Source organism: Crassostrea angulata, chromosome 4 (assembly GCF_025612915.1).
Source record: "Crassostrea angulata isolate pt1a10 chromosome 4, ASM2561291v2, whole genome shotgun sequence".
NCBI classification, from domain to species: Eukaryota; Metazoa; Mollusca; class Bivalvia; order Ostreida; family Ostreidae; genus Magallana; species Magallana angulata.
In genome coordinates this window covers 41,110,496-41,135,095 of record NC_069114.1, presented here as the reverse complement: position 1 = coordinate 41,135,095, position 24,600 = coordinate 41,110,496, and the positions used below count along the sequence as shown (strand labels likewise).

At 34.2% G+C, this 24,600-nt stretch overlaps 1 protein-coding gene across 1 annotated transcript in view; it reads right to left on the bottom strand.

Annotated features, from left to right (window-relative positions):
• Window positions 1–894: 894 nt before the first annotated feature.
• The window catches only part of LOC128181018 (uncharacterized), a 43,725-nt gene continuing 20,019 nt past the window's right edge, over window positions 895–24,600 (bottom strand). Inside the window, exons 11-35 of the mRNA XM_052849268.1 lie at window positions 18,268–18,358; window positions 17,832–18,062; window positions 17,374–17,575; window positions 16,790–17,223; window positions 16,263–16,346; window positions 15,218–15,440; window positions 14,703–14,836; window positions 14,035–14,452; window positions 13,826–13,951; window positions 13,536–13,648; window positions 13,234–13,333; window positions 12,304–12,413; window positions 11,999–12,133; window positions 11,490–11,593; window positions 11,176–11,304; window positions 8,854–8,932; window positions 7,570–7,694; window positions 7,162–7,275; window positions 5,459–5,617; window positions 4,065–4,201; window positions 3,681–3,780; window positions 3,003–3,097; window positions 2,558–2,721; window positions 2,267–2,407; window positions 895–1,291 (exon numbers count right to left, since the gene is read on the bottom strand). Coding sequence (XP_052705228.1) covers window positions 1,173–1,291; window positions 2,267–2,407; window positions 2,558–2,721; window positions 3,003–3,097; window positions 3,681–3,780; window positions 4,065–4,201; window positions 5,459–5,617; window positions 7,162–7,275; window positions 7,570–7,694; window positions 8,854–8,932; window positions 11,176–11,304; window positions 11,490–11,593; window positions 11,999–12,133; window positions 12,304–12,413; window positions 13,234–13,333; window positions 13,536–13,648; window positions 13,826–13,951; window positions 14,035–14,452; window positions 14,703–14,836; window positions 15,218–15,440; window positions 16,263–16,346; window positions 16,790–17,223; window positions 17,374–17,575; window positions 17,832–18,062; window positions 18,268–18,358 — 3,867 coding nt within the window. The 3' untranslated portion in view covers window positions 895–1,172. The remainder of the gene's footprint in view (window positions 1,292–2,266; window positions 2,408–2,557; window positions 2,722–3,002; window positions 3,098–3,680; window positions 3,781–4,064; window positions 4,202–5,458; window positions 5,618–7,161; window positions 7,276–7,569; window positions 7,695–8,853; window positions 8,933–11,175; window positions 11,305–11,489; window positions 11,594–11,998; window positions 12,134–12,303; window positions 12,414–13,233; window positions 13,334–13,535; window positions 13,649–13,825; window positions 13,952–14,034; window positions 14,453–14,702; window positions 14,837–15,217; window positions 15,441–16,262; window positions 16,347–16,789; window positions 17,224–17,373; window positions 17,576–17,831; window positions 18,063–18,267; window positions 18,359–24,600) is intronic.

The window sequence follows — 24,600 nt, the reverse complement described above, 5'->3', positions numbered from 1 at the left end:
ACAAAAAACAAAAACAAAAAAACTATGAATTGGGAGGTTTGTAGAGCAACTTGGCGCCATTTGGAAATTCAATATGCATCTAGGTGTCCGATACATCCCGTATGTATAAATGAACCATCCTTATGTAACAGTACACAATAGTTGCAGGGACGTAGAACAGAGAGAGGGCACTTTATTCTCAATAACTAGTATGCTGTTTCTTATATCTACCTATTAATATACGCTTTTTGTATAAGGCCAAAAGCCCAAGCCCCCTCCCCACAAACAAACACCTTAAAAACAACGCAGTGCCATTCACATTATCTCCAAGTGACATTTACTAAAAAGAATTATTTTACTCCATGTACTTGTATTTATATTTTTAAATCTATTTTCCGTTGGTAAGATATCACAGTCGAACACATGCATTTAATTTTGAATTTCTTTATGCGTATACCTAAAACCAATAATGTTCTTTTGTCATCACAAACAATAAAAACACTCTCGACTAAAGAAACCTTTAAATAAACTTAAATACGTGAATAGTGCTTTCTTTCATATTTCATTGCCCTCAAACCAAAGAATTAAATATACATGTATATTCCGATAACTGTGCGCTTGCAATAAAGGCTAGAAACGCTTAACTCGATATACTCGTATTATTGAAAATATATATGAAAGAAATCAGTTCAATAAAGAAAGTAAAGACAAATATTTTTTTCTTTTGAAAAATCACTTTGTAAAACTTTGATAAAACAGTCTACTCCAAAATTCTTGTCAAGTTCAAATCCTCTATGACATATTTCTAAAATGTATATTACAACGCCAGCTGTCACATGTATTGTATTTGTAAGCTCACTGCAATTTGAAAGCAATTCCAACCTTTCTTTCAAAACACGCAGCCAAAGAAGTCACTTCTACACAGTGTTCAATATTTTTCCTTTATTAAACGAACATCACATTTATTTAAATGTTCCCAACAAACAAAGAAAATATTGTCAAAAATATTGTCGTGTACAGTATCTGTACATAACTTATAAAATCGATTTATGTATAAGATTTACTGCATAAATATGATACATTGGTCTTAAGTGCGTCATTGAAACTAACTATACAATTAAATTCATATTTATATAGTAAATTATATGCTAAAGTCATATTTGTTTAAATGCCTAAAATCTACAGTAAGTTATTTACACTGGATTTATAGAATCTTTTTTGTCTCTCCACATTTGTACCACACTGCTGTTGGCTGTTTTTCGTTGTTTCAGGAGATCATTAATCCGTCCATCAAATAACCCGTATGTTCCTCCTACAATCCATGATTCAATTCAACAAAATGTGCTACTACATTTATGTTAAAACAATGCTAAATTGCAGCAAAAATTGTCCTTTAAAATTTTCTATAGTATAGTCTTCCATCTAAATCTCATATTGAGATTGATGTGCTTGTACATACAGTCAAACTTTGTTATCTCGAACCAAATGGGACTGTTTAAAAACTTCGAGATATCAGAATATTCGAGATATCGATGTTGAAATACTTAAAAAATAAGTGGTTAGGACTTACAAATCACTTCAACAATTCCCTTGTATTTGAGATATTAGTGTTTGAGATATCAAAGTTCAAATGTGTATTTAAAACAATGCTGAAATTGCGGCCAAATTTTCTGTTACAATTTTTTATTACTAGTATATAGTCGTCCACCAAAATCTGATATTGAGAAGAATCTTGTATTGGTGTACTGCATGGAAAGTGTGAGAACCTAACATTTTACCTGTTTGGATTATGAGAAAATGTTTTACCTGAGTGTCGATAGTGAGGAAACTTAAGGACAGTCATTGGTGGAGATAATAAGGAAGCCTTAGTTTGGTTTTCAGGTAATGAGGAAAACAAATACCAATTTAAATAGGGAGTGAATATTACAGTTGAGAGTATATATGTGTATGTGTGTATAATTTTAAAAAAATCACGTGATAGAAGAATAAAAAAACATCTATTTTCAAATTTACATGTACATGTAAGTTGCGAGAAATCCTAGGAGTGAGGCAAGGGATGAATATTGAGGATATATTTTAGCTGTGTGGATTGTTAAAAACTGTGTATTGATCTAGACGGACATTTATCTGATGTAGATAGTGGTATAGATAGAGACAAGTGCTTTACCATTTTATATACATGTAGTAAAAGAACATTATACCAGAGTATAGATAGTGAGAATATTGTATACATAATAATATTCTTTTTCCATGAGACTTTGGATATTAGATTTAAGAAATCGTTTACCTGTGTGGATGAACAGGATCTTATTTCCCTTGAACCTGCTTGGATTGTTATTTAGCTCAAACACCAGCCCTCTCACTGCTTTCCCAGTGTATGTAGGATCTAGAACCACCCCTGTCGTGGCTCCAATATTCATTATGAATTCTACAGAAGAAATTGAAATGATTAAACTCAAAGCGTTCCATAGCACTATACTTAAGTTTACTACATTTCATAATCAGATACTGTATGTACATGTGTTTATGTTACAGCCTATACATGATTTGGTAAATACATAAAATATGTGACACAAACCAAGTTCATCCTGCGTAGAGAGCCCATAACCTCGGCCTTTGTAACCTTCTATGATGTCTAGAATTTCCTCTGATCTGACATCGGTCAATCCCAGTTCAGTCAGAGTCTCGTTGACATGATTATGGAAGTATTTAGCATCATCACATACAATCACAGCATGGACTCTACAAAATTCCCGCCCAATGTCATTAATTTAATATCAATTCGAACTTTTCACATACCTAGTACATGTATGTATAATATGTATGCCCCAAGTCTATTAATCTAAAGGTTTGAATTGGAAGGTTTAAAATTGCCTTAAAAACTTTAAAAAATTTTATCACTTGTAGTCCATCTCAGTCATTGTGAGACGCGAGTACATGTATTAACTAAAGATAATGGCGTAATACCATAATACCATTCTCTTAATACTTTTATATCCAGACATGAATATGCAGGTACTGACTTGACCTTTGACCCTGTGAGATGATTGGCTATACAAAGTCCAGCAGCAGTTCCTCCACTTCCACAGGTTACTACGATATCTGTGATATCTGATATCTGAAGAGATAACATACAACACAGGTCACTACAGAATCTGTGAAAGCTGATATCTGAGGATATAACATATAATTCAGGTCACTATGATATCTGTGCCATCTATGGATATAACATAATACAGGTCACTACAATATCTTAAGATACAAAAAATAGAGACAGTATTTTTCTCTCCACTCTTTAATAGCTTGTATATACAAACGCATCAAAAATCAAAATTCAATGCTGATTATGCCAAATCCAAAGGACAAGAAAGAAAATAGTTATAGTAGTGTATTTAATGGGAGGATTTTTTATTGGATTAGGGAAAAGGTCAACTTTTTCTTGAACTCAAAGTTTTTACTCTTGGCTGTGTGGCCAGTCACAGGGGTCTAATAAGTCAACTGTTCTTTACACTTTTATAAAATAGTTTGTTTTCTTGTTAGACCAGTACTGTATCTCATACATGTAAATAAATTACACTGTTCCACCCTCAAAAAGTGACATCAAAGTTTATTCAACAATTATTATAATATGGTATGAACTGCATTACTTAATACATGTACATGTAGAATATATTACAATGTTTTAAATGTAAAGAACTTACAGAAGACTGTATATCATCAAAAACTGTCAGGAAACCAAAAACCCCAATAGTATTAGATCCACCCACAGGAATTAAATAACTCTCCTCTCCTGTGGTCTCTCTAAAAAAAGTTTTCTACAACTAATACCTGGTTCATGTATAAACAACTATTAAAATATTACATCTACTTGACCCAAAGAGTTGCATCATATCAATGCGCATTTTTTTAGAGAGATCTTTTGTAAACTAAGAAAGCAAATTTTGAACTGTTTATTTTAAAAATATATGTTTTTATAGAAATGCATTTTCATGGTATCCTGCAGATATAACTTTTCCACCAACATGTACTTTTTAAGAATATGTTGATTCAATACACTAAAAGTTAATGAATTACAAAAATGTTACCTAATAGTGTTGGCCAGTTTTTCCATCCTTGGTTTCAGTTCTGTGAGGTAGGGAGAGAGTCTAGGTACCATGTACATGTGAGCACCACACAGTCTGTTCAGTAAAACATTGCCTTCACAGCCAACCTCATCCACATTCTACCAAAACAATAAACATCCTTCATTCTTTTTTTTCTTCATAAATATACCACAAAAGTTTCTGGTCACAAATAAAATACGTTTTGTTAAAAAAAATTATTCATAAGGTCAGTGCTGAGTGCCATTTGTACCAAGTGCTTTTTTGAAATATTGTGATATGAATTTCTACTGAGTGCCAGCTAATATTAATTAATTTTATACGCAGAGTGGAAGACCAAGCAAATCATTTTTTCCCCCAAAAATTGTAGTTGATAATGCATTTAATCTCATTTTATTACATTTGAATAGTAATTGAATTATTTTTAATATCTACAGTAAAACATACTTATAGCGGTCACATTTATAATGAATTGACGCTATTAGCGAAATTATTTTCATTCCTCGTGGTTTTTAAACATAATCTAAAGCAAATTCGTTCCTCCCTATCACTTCATTACAGTGTGCGAAATTAACTTTTTTGTTCTCTAGACAATCGGTCTACAACATTTTCAAAATCTATAGACCTGACATATCCTATGGACCAAAAACAACAAAAAATATTATTCTTTATTTGTATATTGTAATTTTATTCAGGGTGAACATGGTGAAATAACCTGGTACTTCACAACACAATAGGAACTCATACTATAGGACATGGTGAAGGGTGCCCGGCTCTAAACCCACACACAGTGACATTGCCTTGTAATGATTATTTTGTAATACCAATCAAATAAACTCAGATAAAGTATAGGAAAATTGATATATAAAATACCCTATTCCCTTGAATACTGTAGATAACACGATACAAAAGGAAACAAAAGCGCAGAATCTAAGACAACGTAAGGAAAACTGAATGTCGGTCATGAATTCCAGGTGTGCAGTCTTGGTTCACGAATGCGAAAACTAGAATAATGTATGACTATCCGGGGTTTTTTCCCAGGTCTAGCACCTTGTGAATACTTCAGTTTGTTAAAAAATGACATGCTCTGAATATTGTTTTTGACTTTTAAATAGCACATGGCATATACATTCTGCTTAAACTTATCGCAGTGTATTTAAAAAGGTATTGAGTAAAACGTTTAATCGACTAGACGACAGGCTGTGTTCGTTCTATAGACAAGTTGGTCTACAAATATTCGAGTTACTATAGACCGGGCATATTTTCTATAGATTTTGTCTATCGGTCTACCGTTAATTTCGCACACTATCATTAAAAGCATGTTTTCATGTATTTTTCACATTATATTTTTTGTCCTTTTCTCTGCCCTATTCTGATACCTGTACATCCCCTCTAAGTACTAGTTGTGGAGTCAGACCAAGCTCCCTGGCAGCAAGGGCTGTAATCCTGCAGTGATTGGACTGGATTCCACCACATGTTATCACATGTTTACACTCTTTATGTAAAGCATCAGCCAGCAAGAACTCCAGTTTTCTTATCTGTGAAAATAATGTATAATCTGTGTGTATATGTAGATTGTTTTCAACCAATAGCATTTGTTATAAAAGATATTTCTCTAACTTAATTTCACCTTGACACCAAAAGGCAGTTACGATACAGCTTTCACCAAACTATACTGTGAAAATTGATCACTCCTCGAACAACATAATTACATCTACCGTATTTTTCGGGGCATATGTCGATGTGGGGCATAGGCCGAATTGCTAATTTTTAGACAAAATTCAAGAAAAATCCTTAGACTAGCCGAATTGGGGGTTAAGCTGATTTTCAATCGATGATTACTATAGTGAAAGTATGACCGCTGATTAGGGAAGTCATCGTATTATGTATATACTTTCAGAATATCGATGAAGAAAGTCAAAAGAGTAATGAAAGTTATTAAATTTGTTAATAAACATATATATTTTAAGCAATTTTAAAAATCAATCTGTGTTTTGTGGCTGTTTGGTCTCTTCCATATTCGTCAGTGTATCGTTATGTATCGTAATTTTACATAGTGTAAATTTAATTGCAACACCAACCTCCATGGTTCTGTATGGTATAACTAAGTATAATATTTTACCAAACCTTTTATATTTTATTAATACGTTATTGCTAAATCTCATTTAATCAAGTTATACTTTGAAAGCTACCTGTAAATACGGGGTATGGCGTCCATTTGCTCAACACATGGTTTCATATCCCCCGTAATCGCTATGAATGAGAAAACGAAATACCAAACATAAAATATTAAATTTGTGTTCTTTCCATTAATTAATTAAATAGTGACTTGCCGTTATGCAGAGAAGTTGTATTGTTAAAATCACAGTTAATGCAATGAAGTGTAACGGTGTACACTAGGCTACGTGCCCCCAGGATGTGTTTTAGTCACGGGTTTCACACCTTTGTATATACAAACGACACCAGAATACGGTTATTTCATCCAACAGAAAATTAATTGTAAAAACACATGGCATTTGATTTATTCTACACCCAAGACCAGTGATTCCCACGAACGCAGACATGAAGAATTCACAAAAATTCCGCCATATTACATTCTACCCGTTTCGTTTTCTTTTTTACTACGCAATAATAGTTTCCAGGGTTCATACACGAATATGGGAAAAAATTTCTTTGGATTGGGATTGTAAAGAAATACCTCGTACAGTACTGTACATTTAAAATGATTTTATTACTCACGATGTCATTACAAAAATTATCAACGGGACAGCTATCGAACAAAAATACCAGCCTATGCCCCGAAAAATACGGTAGTAATGTTAATTCATCAAATTATTCTGTATAATACAACAAAAACAAACATTACATGAAGAAGAAAAATATAGAAATAATCAAATTGAATATACATGCATTAACAAATCTTATTTGAAAGTTAACAATACTGCTTATATACAAGCTATACATTAACAGTATTATTAACTAACAAATGTAATTTGTTAATATATTCAATTTGATTATTTCTACATTTTTCTTCACCATGTAATGTTTGCTTTTTTCTGAGAGAGCATGGATTAGTGATCACCTTGTTTCCTGAGATTACTGCTCCATCTGTGTCTTCTCTTCTCATGAACACCTTAAAGGAATCGGGAACACCAGGGAGGTTCCATAGATTTATTTGATTGTTTTTCATACTTAGCTGAAAACAAAAAATATGTATTTTGGAAAACAAAAATAGAAAGTAGATTGGAAAAAATATGAATATTTTTTTTTATTTAAATCATTGTCAATATCTTGGTCAAATATTTCATAATATGTACATATTAGTCTAAAATTGATTGTATGCCTGATTGTGCATTTCACTTAAATTTGAAATTGGAATGTTAATAGCTATAAGAATTTGGGTGATGTGTTAATATCATTAATACTGAAGTGGACAAAGCTTTCATCCACTTCAATCCGCTTCATAATTTCATTAAATAAGATTACCTACAGGAATGATAAACTTGGGGATGTTTCTGAGACCCTGAGCCCATGAGGGTGGAGAAAACCTCTTTAGTTTAGATAACGCCGAGGATAAAGCCATGTTATCCGCATCATTCGCTGACGATTCTTCACCTGAAAAGTATATTTAATAAAAAACATTTAGGGCGTTCTATTGACAAATAAGCCCAGTTACTGAACTGCGTCTAAATAATTACCAAAGACAGAGTAATAAGTCCATGAAAATAAGTAACTCACATTTCGACTCCATTTTATCGAACTGACCCCCACCCAACTGATAAGGCCGTGACCTACTTAAACAGAGTATTGAAATGACTAAACTCTATTAAGTATATTGTTTAACTTATTGCCTACCTAGACCGGTACTCTTTTATGCTTGTCATGATCGGAGTATGTCTACAACTGCTGGTATTGTAATATCGTTTCCTGAATTGTTGTTATTAACATACAAATTCAGATAGGATATAGCGTATGCCTACTAAATTTAAAATTTAGGTACAACTTTACTTTTTCCGGAGAGATTTGATACTATCTAAAAAAAATATAACTATTGGAATATTTACTTTCATGATATACTTCCGTAAATTTGAAACATTTAGTTTGTCACTGGACTCAATGTCGGTAGCTCTGCGCTGTTCTTTGTTCTTTAATATGGAACGAATCTTCACAGTGTCTCTTTGTCAAATAGAACAATACGCATATTTAGTTTGCATGCAAAAAGCGTTTCGGTTACAAATTAACAATAGAAAGGTTTTAAAAAACAACTTATTGACGGTTGAAACTTGGTTTATCTATCGCAGAAAAAAATGACGACAATTTAATGAAACAATTAAATACAGATTATGAAGAGGGTTGAAAAGTCTCCGTATGCAGCCCGACCATCACTGACTATGCCAATTCAGAGGCCAAAGAACGTTAACATAGCCAAGGGTAAAGCAAGGAGAATGCCTGTGAAAACCGTTAGTCCGAAACGAGAGGGAAATAGCCGTGAGGTTGGAGAAAAGCAAAATGGTAGAGACCAACAAGAGACTCAGGTGTTGTCAGGTCGGGAATCTACAGGAACAAAGAACTCAGAAGGAGATGTAGGGCACGCCAGTCAACGTACAGAAATGAGTTCGGCAGAAAACCAAGCCAATACGGAACCTTCGAGATGCGTATCAGAAACGAACTCGGAGGACAACAAAAAGCACAACACTGTAGTTCTTGAGAAAGAAACGGAGAGTAAGAAAGTTGAAGTTCAAAATGATTCCACGCAAACAATAAATAATGATACTGATTCCTCTGAAAAGTTTGAAGAGCCGAATGGTGATTTCCAAAGCAGTGACGTGAACAGCCTGGTGGAAAATGAGAGCCTGGTGTCTCCAACAGCAAATTTCAATGCTCGTCTTGAGAAAGTGGATAGGAAAGAACCTCCCTTGTCCGAAATATGTACAGAGCACAATGAGACGTTGATTATATTCTGTAGGGATTGCAAATTACCAGTTTGCACGGAATGCGTTAGGACAACACATAAAGAACATGAATGGATCCAGCTTCAAAAAGCTGGCCAACTCATGCGGAAGAAACTCGCTCAGCATCGAAAAGACATGGTCAAAACACATCTTCCAAACTTTATGGCATGTTTAGAAAAAGCGCGAATAGCGAAGGAAACGGTACAACGTCAAAGGAAAGAAAAAATGGAGGAAATTATTGCTCAGAGAGACGAAATAATTTCGGCGGTCACTGGTCTTAGTCAAGTAATGTTGGACTCTTGCAATGAAGACTTAAAGATAAACGATGGAATTATAACGCAAATGGAAAATGACGTGGCCGAATTAGAAACGGTGGCATCTAAGTTGCAAGAAAGCACATTGAGTTGCGCGAGCGATACCGAAGCAATACAAATGGAAATCCGTTTATCATCCATTCTGCAGAAAACGGTCCCGGTCGATGTAGCCTTCAACACAAAAATCGATTTCATACCAGGAGAAATCGACATTGATCAACTAGAAAATATGCTTGGAAAACTAACCGGCTTCGAACAAAAACAAGAAGCAGACGACACTTGTGAAAATCCTGACGTCACCAAATCAACACTGAGGTCACCACGGAGACCAATTCGACCTCTGAATGACTTTCAAAAATGTGTTCAGTGTAAACGGATGGTAAAGAATTTTGTAAAAGTTAAATACATGTGTGGACATAAAATTTGCAACTTCTGCTGGTTTGCGACCATGAACAGTACCCGTTGTCCAAACTGCAACTCTCTCTAAATTGTATTATCCATCAGCTGACACAGTTATTTTTTGTGATATTGTGTGTCTAAAGAATATGTACTGACAAAGCTAAAACGATTACCAAACCATCAATGTAAATGTATTTTGTTAAGGAAGATATAAAGTTGTGATGAAGTAACACACACATAACATAACGTCATATTTTCATTTAGAGTGTTTTTCATACACAGCTGATCACATGCATATTCACCGATTTTAAGGCTCACTCGGTCAATTTAGCAATTTCAACCTATATAACTTGTATAATAAATCAACTAAAGCGTTGTGCTGTTTCACAAAAAATTCACCTTTTTTCTACTTACAGTCCATAAAATATACCTTAAAACTACTCTAATAAATGACACGTTGAAATAATTTTTTCATCTCAATTTATTAATTTTTCATGATAAATGAATATATAGAGATGTACAATGTTTTGCTCCATGTCAAAATATGTCTCTAATGCGCAAGTAATTCTCAAACAACTGAGAATCTATAGTGGTAAGCCTTATGTTTAGCTACTTCATTAAGGAAACATTTTCCCTCAACTTATGAATGGCAAATAATGTCTGTATTCACTCATGAAACAAATAAATAAAATGAAAAATATTGACATAGCTTTCAGTCGTAATGCAAAAACGAAGTTGAAAAAGGTAAATAATTTGCAATAATGTATAACAGGACAAACAGCTGCTAACAATGAAGTGGACCAGGTCCACTTCTATCATTTATAAAAACAGTGACTAAAAACGACCAGAAATATCGAACATAAAAGCTTAGTTCTTAGACCGCAGGAACTACAACCATAAACAGTTCATGTAAATCTCCATCAAGTTGACACGATTCAGCACTGTTAATTTCTTTTTTTCTCTTCATTGGTTGGTCGAATTTATATATTTGTTCTCCAATGATTGGTCAATGCTAAGACCTCTCTTTCTTTTTGATTGGTCTTTTACTGACATGCTTATTAATTATTTCTGAAATTTTTTGTTTATGTTCTAGCACTTTCAACATATTGGCTTTGGATTCCTCAAGCTGATCCATAATAAGTTTGCATCTCTGGATATTCGCCTGAAACCAAAAAAAAATAAAAATATGCCTCACTGAATGCTGATAGCATGAAAATATTTTAAACAAAAGGAGTTGACGAACAGTTCTGCTTTCCATCTTTACAAAGAATACAAAATTAAATTTTACCTTATGCATGAAATTCAACAATGAACTTCCCAAATTGAAAAATTCAAATCTTAATTTTAAATTACTAATTGATTCACTACAGCAAAATGTCTAAAAATACACATGACTGAGATTTTACATAAACTGGGTCCTCCCAAATTTACCTGAGTCAACTCATGCATCATGCTCAACTCATCCTCCATTGACACTACACTGAGTTTGTTTTGTGGGCGGGGCGATAAAGCAGACTGAATCGTTGAGAATTTGCTCAGTAAAGTTTTCTCCAGATCATTCTAAAAGAAACAAAATATATACATTACTAAAATATTAGGTTTCTCCACCCATACTTGAATAAACATAAATATGTACATAAATAATTTTCAACAACTTTGAATAATGCTCCTTTTGTAATGTATCAACACAATATGGAATGTAGCTTAGTCTGTACAATACAAGTTGATTAAGGGAGAAAACTCACAAGATCCTCCATCTGAGCTGCCATATGATACAGTTTCCAGCCGCTAGCCTTCTGGACGGCTCCTTTCTGGTTGGCTAATTCATTTACTGTAGGTCGCCTTTCCTCTGTTAAAAAATACCAATTACATGTATTCAATTGGTATTCATATTATATTATATTACTGGTAAAACAACAGATATGCCAAAAAGGAAAGTGGAGTATCATGCAATTGCTGAATAAAAGAATGGTTTTATTTTAGGCTGAAAAAAATCTTTAGCTTCTTGGGCCATTTAAAAATGTTGCAAGCAGGTATTTCATTTTTAAATAAACAGAATCAAAAAGTTTAATTTTTTAATTCAACACAGAATTACATGTATTATCTTTTTAACGTGAAAATAAAAATTCAAATAAATGCAGTAGTACATGACCTTATACAACAATGCTTGAGAAACAAAACTCTTATTTGTTGTCTTTAGGATATTATCCTTGTAAGACAAATGAAAGTAAAACCGAGATTATTGGAGGCTTACCTTTCGGTTTAATGTCTGTGTGTCTGTTAAAATGATTATTTCTAGGTTTCCAGGATATACTATAGAAGTTCATCAGGGATACGTTCGGTCGACATTTTTCTATCGTCCACCGTATTCCCTCGTCATCCACATATTCTACAATAGAATTACATACCATATCATAACACTTGCAAATAAAAATTCCTTTCGCCAATTTTAACCATCTAAAACACTGTGCTAGGAGTACAAACAACAATATGAAATACACTGTACATATGAAGTTTAATATTTTTTGGGGCCTAGAGATGGATGTAAGAGTTGTCTACCTTCTCTGTATTCGGACTGTGTGTCCTCCTCCTCCTCTTTAACCGAGTCCACAGCCAGTTTCTCCTCCTCATCAGAGGACACAGCATCCTTCAGCTCCTCGTTGGCATTTCTGCAGCATAGTGAGTAATATGTAGCATGTACAGATATCTCAAAGTTAAATTCTTTTTCTCTACTTACCATGCTACACACCGCTCCATTAGTTTTTAACCGCTGCTAATCACACTAATTTACTTAAAGTTTTCAAGAATACTTATACACTAACAGGAAAATGTTTGCTCTTATTTTATATTCACTCCCATTTCCCCTCATTGACAGTGTGCAGACTTGAAGGAGCTACTTGAAAATTGCAAGCAGTCACAATCTCTATAATCGTGAATAGGAAAAAATAACATGAGGCTAGAATAATTATGTATATAGTAAACATCAATAGAAAGTATTAACATCTAGTTTAAGGTACCTCACTACACCTACACTTATACTTTTTAAGACACTACATCACAAGATGGCGATTTAAATGTTTTGTTAAACTGTTTATATCGTTCAATTTGGTTGTATATTGTCATAGCTCAGTGGTTAAAGTATTGGGCTTCTGAATTGCAGATCATGAGTTCGAATCCGCCTGGAGCTTTTGTTAATGTTAACTGAATCAAATTTTTAAAAATGTAATATTTCATCCAAAATTGCATATTTTTTGGCTTATTAGACTTAAATACTTCTTATCCCTTATGATATCTATCATAATCAAGTAATTTTCTGCTAATTTGAGAAAATATTACACGGTGTATGAGCCACCTTTTAAAAGGGCTCACATGTATGCGAGAATATTTAAAAAACACTCATTAATTCATTGTATTTTGATAGTTATATCTTTTCACATTATTTAATATTTCACTGACTGTGCAGGTAACAGAACGTGTATCCAAACTTACAGTAATTGTTTGCGTGGTTTCTTCCTGGGTGAAGCATCTGTGCTGTTGGGGAGAGAATTGGACAGAGAGGCAATGCTGCTACTGATGGCTGCTGATAGACCTATTAATACAAAATTACTTACATGTATGTAAAGCCACATAACCTGTAAACAGAGCTTTGGATCAAACATTGAAGCAACAAATTAGATTAATACATTTTTTTAACCGATTTTTTCATCCAGTTTTTATTAACATTGTAAACTTAAGTCAATACTTGAAATATACTGATGATATTTAATGTTGTATGCAAAAGTTAAATTTACCATTTTCTAAGCCCTCCATGGGTTCCTGTTTTATTTTGAGTTCGGCCATGTTATTTTGAGTGGGTGTTGTGGCTTCACTGGATAAAGCTGTATCTGTAGAAGACTGACTCTCCCTGTCACAAAACAGTCGTCAAACAAGTTTTACAATCAGTAAATTATTTATGAAGATTACTCATTTCAACACAAACGGTATATTTGGCACCATTTTGAAGCTCTCCATTGCTGTCATACCGGGGTATGACAGATAAAAAATTCTGACTGAAAATGAAAATAATTCGATCCTTTCTTACCCTGCGGGAGTAGCTGGAGTTTTAGGAGAGCTGGTGTTGGACTGAGGGGCAGAGTCTGTCCTAGAATCTGGACGAGGACTGTGTCTGTCCATGGTGTTCAAACCACAAACTGGTTTCTTTACAGGTCTAAATAAAAGATGCAGATCAGGGTTAAAACAAGATCTACATAAAAATTAAAACAAAGCACCAAATGGAATAAATGTTCTTACCCTTCATTGGTTCTCTTTCTCAGGATACTTGGCCGTGGAGAGGCATTGGGGGTGCTCACAGGGGTATTGCTTGTGGATTGAGAATTCTGAGGGGTCATGGGTGTGGATGGATAATTGGCCGAGGGATTACACTGCCCCATCACTGTCAGGGCAGGGATAGGGATAGAAGCGGCTGCGGCAGAGGCCGAGGACAGCGTGCTCAGACTGTCCGTGGGGGTGGTGGGGCGTGCAGAGGATTCTGGGACAGTTGCGGACGCTGTGAACGGGAGGTTCCCGGACAGTGCTTGCTGGGCCCTGATCGACTCCATCGCAACCACAACTGGCTGTGTCTGATTAAATCTGACCGCTGCCCCGGGGGTCCCAGAATACGTGTGTGCTGCTTGCAAGGAGGCTGTTAAATTTGGAGTTTGATTTTGCACTAAAATATAAATGAATGAATTGGTGATAAGAAAACTAAAATCTATTTCATAATCAAAGCAAGTGCTCCATTATAACACCACGGTAGAAACTGTAGAGAAATCCATAGTTGTATTATGATGCAATTTTCCTCTATCTTTTTTACTTCAAGAATATGCTTGCTTTAAAAATCAGCAGAATTAATACAAGAGGTGTGCCAAGACAAACAGATTTTCCTCTTATCTATTCCACTATACAGAGTCATGACTTACATAGCCCTGGTCGTATGGTAGATGCTGTGGATATAGTTGGGAGGGTATGCACGTTCGCCAGTGCCTGCATTTGGTAGTGCATCAAGTAATCCGCCGGAAGCAAGTACGGATAAATTGGATTGGAAAGGGCTGGCCTACAATATTTCATTACAAATTTAAAAGCAATACAAATCAATAGTATGATGTATACTTTATAATTCAAGAAAATGTATGTGTATAAGTAGCTCTGATTTGAGGTGTATGAACATGTTTGAAACATAAATACATGTAATACTTAACAATGAATAATTTTTTTTTTAAATTTAACAGATACAAAACATGGCTTCAAACTTAAATTCACATTTACAATAGAATAAAAATTTAAAGAGGTTATCACCCTTGCAGTTGATGAAGCTTACTACCCCACTTCACATGCATAGAATACCACATTCAATAGCTCTAATCATTTTCCATTAATAAGACCAACAAAATAAAAGTGACAGAATTTATACTAAATCCAGAACAGGACTAGTTACCTTTCAGTGTGAGTAAGTGTTGAGGGTGCTGTTAGAGAGGTACTTGGCTGAGTTCGGTGAGGCATGAAGATGCTAGTTGTTGATGTGTGGGCGGGGGGAGCTGTCCCTGGGTTAGAGGGCTCCAGTCTCGGCCTCTCAAGGGTGCTGGGGGTGACAGATAGGGAGGAGCTGACCGTGTGGGGGGCCAAGGATAATGGGGGCTGTCTCACAGGGGGTACTTTTGCTGAAAAATAGTAAGAGAATGTGTATTGAGATTTTGTTAGGAATAAAAAAAAAAAATACACTATCAAGGAAATAATGTAATTTAATCTCTAACAAATATTTCTGCACTTACAGTATTTGTACTCCTAGCGTAACTTAATATATCTTCCACTGTTCATTTAAAAGTCATACTGTACATAACTATCATATTTAAGATAGGAGTTTTTTGTTCATCTGACATATTCATACTTTATTACATACTTAGTAATAAAAACAGATTTTTTGCATATGTGATATAGATAACATCACAAAACTCGTATACTTCAGCCTCCGAGGCTGATACAGGTTACCCTCTAGCTCTATACAAATCCGTATCACACCCCTTGCTGTGCATATTTACAGAATAAAATAAAACATTTGTTACAGTCGTCATTTTTAAAGACAGTTGAAAACTTCAAATGCTAACAAATGTTTGGAGCAGTTAGCTATTGAAAACCTGAAGGAATTCCAGTTCTGTAGCTACATGACTGTTTGTTAAAACAATAAATGTGCAAAATACTTTCAAATAATTTTTTAAAATCAATTTGTTCAAGTTGGTGGGTTTTTTTTTTAAATTTTATTACTAAGTATGTCATAAATGTAATAGTAAATACCCTTTTTTTCATATCACAGCCTGTATCAGCCCTTGACCAATATCATCCCTTGGGCTGATATTGGAGTATTGGGCTGATACTGGCTGTGATATGGAAAAGGGTATGTATTATTCTCTATGTATTGCATTCCTGCATCTACATGTATTTCAATGAATACTAGTATAAAACAAAATTCTTGAGAAGATGTTTACCTATAGGAATGGCTGTGGTTGTCGTGGTAACGGATGATAGTGCTGCAGACAATGAAGTGGTAGAGGGGGAGGGGATGGTGATACCTGTAAATATTGAATCCTTGGATGAATAGATATCAACACAAATACACAACATTACCACAGATACACATACACGAACAGTGAAACACCTTACAGTCTAAATAACATAATGGCCCCAAAAATGTTATCTTTGTTTTTCAGGCATTCAGCATTCAGTCATGAGCTGCCACATTGGTTAATATATTTAAGACCATACTGAAGTTTGAGTTATTCCCCTTTTCAATTATATAAATACAAAATAAAATTCCTGCCTTCCTCATCATATTTTGATCAGCCAAAGATACTAAAAATTAATTTTCTTCCTTATATATGATATATTAATAGGTAATGTCATTTTGTATATATATATGTTATTAAACAAGCTCTTTGCAAATTACAAAGATTACAGTTTTCTTCATAACCAATTCATTTCATTAACAACAACAATGGAACAGAGAGCTTGAAACCTTTGTTGGTCTTCATTGGATTTGTCACCAGATTGTGAGGATTCACAGAGGAATTAGAAGCCTGAGTCACTATCACTTTAGTCCCAGAAAATGCTGAAGTCTGTGGCACATGTATTGTCTTTGGAGGTCGAATGACCGGTTCTGTAGGCTGTCTTCCTGCTTGTTTAGTCTCTAGTGACCTCTGCAGGGTGCCTGCTATAACAGATTTGACCGATGCCTCTGCTAGAGGCCTGGCTTGAGTGGTGATAATTGTTTTAGGGACAGAATCTACGGTGGTCGTCCTTAATGCCTGGAGGAGGGGTTTTTGGACATCAATTGTCCTTGGGGTAGTGGCCTGTTTGGAGGACCCTTCTCCGCTTGGGCGAGGGGCCTGTAAGGTGATTTGGATACTGCCCTGAGGGGTTGTGGATGTATTCTGAACTGTGACATTTGTCCTGTGGAAGAAATTTGTAAGTCATACAAAACATACCAATCAACCATCACTTATTGCAATGTCCTTTTTTTTTAATGTTCATCTTTTGTTATTTGAATTTGTGGAAATTATTCTCACACAAATACAACAGTTATTAAGCAGATGGCCTTACCTTGCTCCTTCACTGGCCTGTGTCACAGATATTGTAACGCCCGGGGTGGGAGACTTAGATGTAGGGGGTGTGGTCGACCTGATCAGGGAGGCAGTCTGTACTTTGGTCCCGGGACTTTGCAAGCTGACATTGGGGTGTCTGACCATGGGCAGGGCTGTCAGGGACTTGGGCCCAGCTAATGCTGAGGCTGCTGCCATTGCTCCTGAAACCACAAATAATATATCTACATTATTTTTAACAGAAACAGACAATAATTGTCAGTAAAATCTATACACCTGTGTCAGTCCAGTTTATTCAAAGGAAAACTCTCGACCAAAAGGAAAGTTAATCTTGACATGTATTAGAACACCATTAAAGTTTCTAAGAGCAAACTCTGTCAACAATATTGGGATATTGAATAATGTACATAGCATTTTCATGCAAATGAATATTACTGTACATAGGATGTTAATCCAAACCTTTTGGGAGGTGAGAGGCGAACCCAGGGTTCTGAGTGGAGGCACCCCTAAGAATAGAGCTGACATTGGTGGGTGTCCCCGGACTTATCTGTACAATGCTACCCTGGGGGATGCTGGGGGTAGTGGTAGAGCTCATCATTGTTAAAGTGGAGGGCACAGAGGCAGCAGCAGTGGTCACGATACTGCCCACTGGTTTGGGTATTTCAATGCTGGTAGTGGCAGTCAACAGAGCTGAAAATTATATGTAACTTTCTTATGCTGCTAGAATTTCTTAGGGACTTGTTCAGAACCATGTACCTTTTATTGCAGTATGGTAAAAGATGGAGAAATAGAGAGGTGGGGTCGTAAGGAAATTGTGAATTCATTAAACATGAAATTTACCCTTTTTAATTTTATTCAAATGCATAAACAAATGGTTACAAGAAATACAATTTACCTTGAGGTATAATGGCAGCTAAGCTTCCCCCCTCTCCTGTTTTTCCACTGCTCAGATTAATAGGAACCATTGGTTGATTCAGTGTCTTTGCCTAAATAACATGGATAAATATGCTGTTTATAGTTTAAAAAGAAATAACTATTAGAGGTTTTTAATTCATCTGCAAATACTTCAAGGATGCATAAAAGTTATATAGTTTATATTAAATTGATAAATTTTACTCTAGAAATTTACACTACTCATGCAAGACGATTTACAAGCTCAAACTGTTAGAGTAAAACAATCAAAACCTATATATTATTTCCTAACTTCCCAATTTAACATGTGGTTTGAAATTCTTGAAAATTACAGATTCATACAATGATTCAGAGAGAAAAACTTTAGAAATGTACACAAAATATCTTGGCATTACAAAATGAGAGGTACATATGTAATATTACATATATATGTTCTTATACAGTGTACTTTAACACACCTGTAAATCTGAATAGTGGCTAAAGATAGCATGGCCCTGTTGGAGGTTGATTGCATGTGTGGTGGATATTGCAGTTGGATCCTCCTTTTCTCCAGCTGGTCTGTTACTCATTTCTTCTCAGAAATTTACCTGATGAACATCATCAAGATTTTATATACAAACAATTTTGTTGTATTTTAAAAGTTTTTTTTTTCTTTGGGGGGGGGGGTTGTTAAATAGGGAATTAAGTAGGCACGTAACAATTTTTCGTTGATATCAGAAAAGAAAGATTGTTAATTTATAATTAGTTTCAATGAGGTAAGAGTTAACGTAATATCAGGGGGACGTGGAAAATATTGTATTTTGAAATTACCCCTGTATACGTCACATCGGAATCCTCGTACTTTATCGTGCATCGAACAGAGAGCATAACACATGATAATCCCTAATTCAGGGAATCTTAAACTTTTCTATCCAACTTGAAAATGTATTGATAAAACACTCTTTACACAATTTTTCGGTAATAATAACTGAAAATTAATTGTTAACCTCGAAATCCGATCTTTTTACACCAATAATTTCACACTTTGAGATGTTCCATAAATCTTTCCACCATTCATAAAACAGACCCATTTTGAGTCCCGCCAACGTCTTCATGACAAGTATTTCAAACATTTATCATCTATCCGCTTTATCATTGTATCAAAATGCATCCTAACATTGATATCTACAAACCAATACTTCTCGAAATAAAGAAAATTACCTGACGACAACGTTTCAACAGTGAACACGAAGATTTTCATAGAATCGGAAAAACATACATTTTCTCTATTCAAACATAGTTGTGTCAGTTTTTCAACTTACCTATTCATAGCAGCGATACCAAAATAGTCCAGAACTTAGTTGTCGGTTACAATCCTGATGGAAAAAACGGTAATCTAGTCGTGTTTTGCTTTGCTTCCGAGGTCAAGCATGCCGAACCATCAGTATTTGTAAACTTAAAAATGGTTGGACGGCTTAACCACGTGACAAAGCCTGAAGTGAAATGAGTTATAGCGCGTTTCAATATTTTCATTGTATAGAGTATTTCAGGTTAGTAGACGAACATTGCACGCGGTAACTCAACAGTTTTTTTTTATGAAATGTTTAGGAATGTTTTGCTTGTATGCTATTTTTTTTTATTTTAGAATATAAAATTGATTAAACATATATGTATTGAAGAATAACGTTATCTTTTATGCTCACCAAGATTGGCCATTTTTCCTGCAACATTAAGTTAATCTATATAAGCTAGACTGCACCGAACATCCAAGCAAAAATCACGAAAGCACTCATTTTTGAACATAAATATTTAGTTAATTAAAAGAAAGTTCTTTGAGCATGAACTGTATACTCTCGATATACTCTCATTCATTCGTGTGCGGATCCTGTATTTTTTTCGGGGGTGGGAGAGGTTTGAGTGATATTTGAGTTTGGCCCGGGGGGGGGGTGGTCCGAAGGATATTTTCGATTTCACAATGTCAGTTTAAGACATTTGAATTTTTCAAAAGGGGGAGGGGGGGTCTAGTCCCCTCCGACTACCACTCTAAATCCGCTCTTGCCATTAAATATTCTAAATTAAAAGTCATTGGATTTATAATAATTATTTCATAGATTCCCACTTCCAGTAATTTAGAGAGGAAAATGATCGATCATGCATCATGATTGATTGAACATGACCCAGAATGAGGGGGTTCCGGTGGATGGAATCTCCCTTCTCTATGTGGCGTGATTTTTTTTTTAATTAAAAAATTATAATGCTTATATAAAGGCGATTTTTTCCCCATAGATCTATAATATAAATAGTATAACTTATCTAAATGAATATTTAAAAATTACCTGTTTAAAAGAATTTCGTACAACGGACCATAAGAAGATTGGGGGGGGGGGGGTAGATAGCGCAATTGCCCATTCGGTTGAGTCGTGAAATACAGTTTTGAATTTATTTTTTTTCTAATTAAATTTATTCAAATATATTTAATACAAGTTTACCGGAGCTAAAGCGCAATTTCCAACTATATTCAGTTTGTTATATATTTAAAGGGACATGGTCACGATTTTGGTCAAAAATTATTTTTCTGATTTTAATGTTAACAATGCTTAAGGCATTTTTAATATGCAACCAAAATTTGAGTGTCATTCGTTGAGCTATAATTTTAAGCGAGTTACAGAGCTCACAATTCCTTACTATGTAAACAATGCCTTTGTTTACATTTTGAATGTTGAAGTGACAAGTCCTATTTTAGACCTTAAATGAAAGTGTTAAACGTTATGAACTGTTTATTTATGCTTAAGATGAAAAAGAAGATAGAAAGTCAGCTTGAAAAAGATTTTTTTACTGGTATATTGAATCTATGTAAACAAAAACAGGGCACGAGTCTTGTTTACATAACAAAGAATTGTGAGCTCTGTATCTTGCTTATAAACTAATGACTGCCTATCAAATTTCACTTGATCATTAGAAATGCATATCTAAAGCATTGTAAATAATATAAACAGAAAAACAGAATTTGACAAAATTCGTGACCATGCCCTTTTAACAAACGATAAGAAAAATACACATTTCCTTAAATTTTGGTGGTATCGAACCCACTTACGGACTTTGAATTTTTTTCAAAAAGTTCAATTGTTGGTATACAAAATGATATTTTCAATGATTAGTGGGTCATCTCTCCACGTTTTTGTTGATTGGAATCGGTTTGTTTTCCATAAGACCTTCTAACTACATGAATACTATGAGAAAAGCATTGAGCACAGACCCACTCTATAAAAGAAAAGACCTTGAAGTTTTAAAAAAGAACACTATTTGGAGGTTCTGATACGTATACGCCTGTTTGAGTCTACATATTCCAAGTTTTGAACATACTTAAGGGTTAAAAAAAAGATGATATGTTAAATATATATTGTTTTGAATATATTTTTTTTAAATATCAGATTTATTGAAATTTTATTTTTTCAGTATCTTATCTTTCCGTGTATAGACATTTTACACGCCTTATCCACCCATCTTCTTTATTTCTAAATTGTAAAACCACCCTATTGGTATTTTATAAAAGTAAAGTGCTCCTCTTTCAGCATTCGGTGTTTATTTCACTGAGTAAACATGTGGAAAATTAAAAATTGTATAAAGCAGTATATTTGTACTGCTAAAAAAAGGTTTAAATTACATGGTATTTTTTCTATATTTCGTAAGAATTTTGATTGAAGTTCATGCTGTGTTGCACTGATCATGGGCGCCCCCATCTAATTTTGTAAACGACGGATGATATAAGTCTATATAAATGTTTAAATACTATATAATACTAAGAAATATGGAATCAAATACCATATATAACTAGAGCAAAGCTCGTTGCAAAGCAACGAGTGGGTCTTCCGTTAATGTCGGAAGTAAAACTGGGAGTTCCTGTAAGAAGCAGAGCTCTTAAACCAATAACAAGAGTAATTAAAACAAAAAGATTAAAAAATCGAATTATTCCTGGTACGACTTAACAAAATCCGAATGATTTTAAGTACGACTTAACAAAAACTCATCCGATTTCAAGTACGACTTAACAAAAAAATTCCGAATGTGTTACAGTACGACTTAACAATTATTTTTGGTACGAGTTAACTTTACGATAAACATTATGCTATTTTTTAAACCAAGGACGCGGAATCAAAATTTCCGGAAAAATCAATTTTTAAACCCCAATATCTCTGTAATGCATCGTCCGATTTTAATACGGTTTTCAGTGTTAGATTCAGCCTAATCAGCTCTACAAAACACATCTTCATTTTTGATTCGATCAGAAAATTCATTTTTTCGAAAAATTTGTTTCACTTCCGGTTTCTACCGAAAGTGACCGATTTTCATTTCGAGCCTTATTACAGAGGTAAATCGACCAAATCATAACCATTGAAAATTTCAAGCCTCTATCTTAAAGCGTTTTTGAGAAAAGTCCGGGACAAAATGACTTTTTAAATTTTTAAAAATGACGTCACGTCAAAACGGAGGTGACGTTGTCCTTAAAACGTTAACATTCTTGAGGGACGCCAACTTGCAAAACTCTCTGAAAATTTCATCAAAATCGGTTAAAAACCTTTTTAGTTATGAAGCAAAAAAGGAGTCAGAAGAAAAGAAAAAGAACTAGAGCAAAGCTCGTTGCAAAGCAACGAGTGGGTCTTCCGTTAATGTCGGAAGTAAAGCTGGAAGTTCCTGTAAGAAGCAGAGGTATAAAACCAATAACAAGAGTAACTTAAATGAAAAGATGAAAAAAATCGAATATTCCTGGTACGACTTAACAAAATACGAATGATTTTAAGTACGACTTAACAAAAACCTTTCCGATTTTAAGAACGACTTAACAAAAAAAATCCGAATGTGTTCAAGTACGACTTAGCAATTATTTTTGGTACGAGTTAATTTTACTTTAAACATTAAGCTATTTTTTAAACCAAGGTCGTGGAATCAAAATTTCCGGAAAAATCAATTTTTAAACCCCGATATCTCTGTAATGCATCGTCCGATTTTAAAACGGTTTTCAGTGTTAGATTCAGCTTAATAAGCTCTATAAAACACATATAAATTTTTGATTGGATCAGAAAATTTATTTTTTCGAAAAATTCGTTTTACTTCGAGTTTCGACCGGAAGTTACAGATTTTCATTTCCAGCCTTATTACAGATGGAAATCGACCAAATCATAACCATTTAAAATTTCAAGCCTCTATCTTAAAGCGTTTTTGAGAAAAGTCCGGGACAAAATGAGTTTTTGAAATTTTTAAAAATGACGTCACGTCAAAACGGAGGTGACGTTCTCTTTAAAACTTTAACATTATTGAGGGACGCCAACTTGCAAAAATCTCTGAAAATTTCATCAAAATCAGTTAAAAACCTTTTGAGTTATGAGGCAAAAAAGGAGTCAGAAGAAAAGAAAAAGAATAATAATAATAATGAAAAAGAAACCGAAGAATAACAAGAGGGTCTTCCGTTGGAAACGGAAGACCCTAATAATAACTAGAGCAAAGCTCGTTGCAAAGCAACGAGTGGGTCTTCCGTTAATGTCAGAAGTAAAGCTGGAAGTTCCTGTAAGAAGCAGAGCTCTTAAACCAATAACAAGAGTAATAAAAATAAAAAGATGAAAAAAATCGAATTATTCCTGGTACGACTTAACAAAATCCGAATGATTTTAAGTACGACTTAACAAAAACCTTTTTGATTTTAGGAACGACTTAACAAAAAAAATCCGAATGTGTTTAAGTACGACTTAACAATTATTTTTGGTACGAGTTAACTTTACGATAAACATTATGCTATTTTTTAAACCAAGGACGCGGAAGTAAAATTTCCGGAAAAATCAATTTTTAAACCCCGATATCTCTGTAACGCATCGTTCGATTTTAAAACGGTTTTCAGTGTTAGATTCAGCTTAATAAGCTCTACAAAACACATATTCATTTTTGATTTGATCAGAAAATTCATTTTTTCGAAAAATTTGTTTCACTTCCGGTTTCGACGGGAAGTGACAGATTTTCATTTCGAGCCTTATTACAGAGGTAAATCGACCAATTTATAACCATTGAAAATTTCAAGCCTCTAGCTTAAAGCGTTTTTGAGAAAAGTCCGGGACAAAATGACTTTTTGAAATTTTTAAAAATGACGTCACGTCAAAACGGATGTGATGTTCTCTTTAATACTTTTACATTTTTGAGGGACGCCAACTTGCAAAAATCTCTGAAAATTTCATCAAAATCGGTTTAAAACCTTTTGAGTTATGAAGCAAAAAAGGAGTCAGAAGAAAAGAAAAAGAATAATAATAATAATAAAAAGAAACAATAGAATAACAAGAGGGTCTTCCGTTGG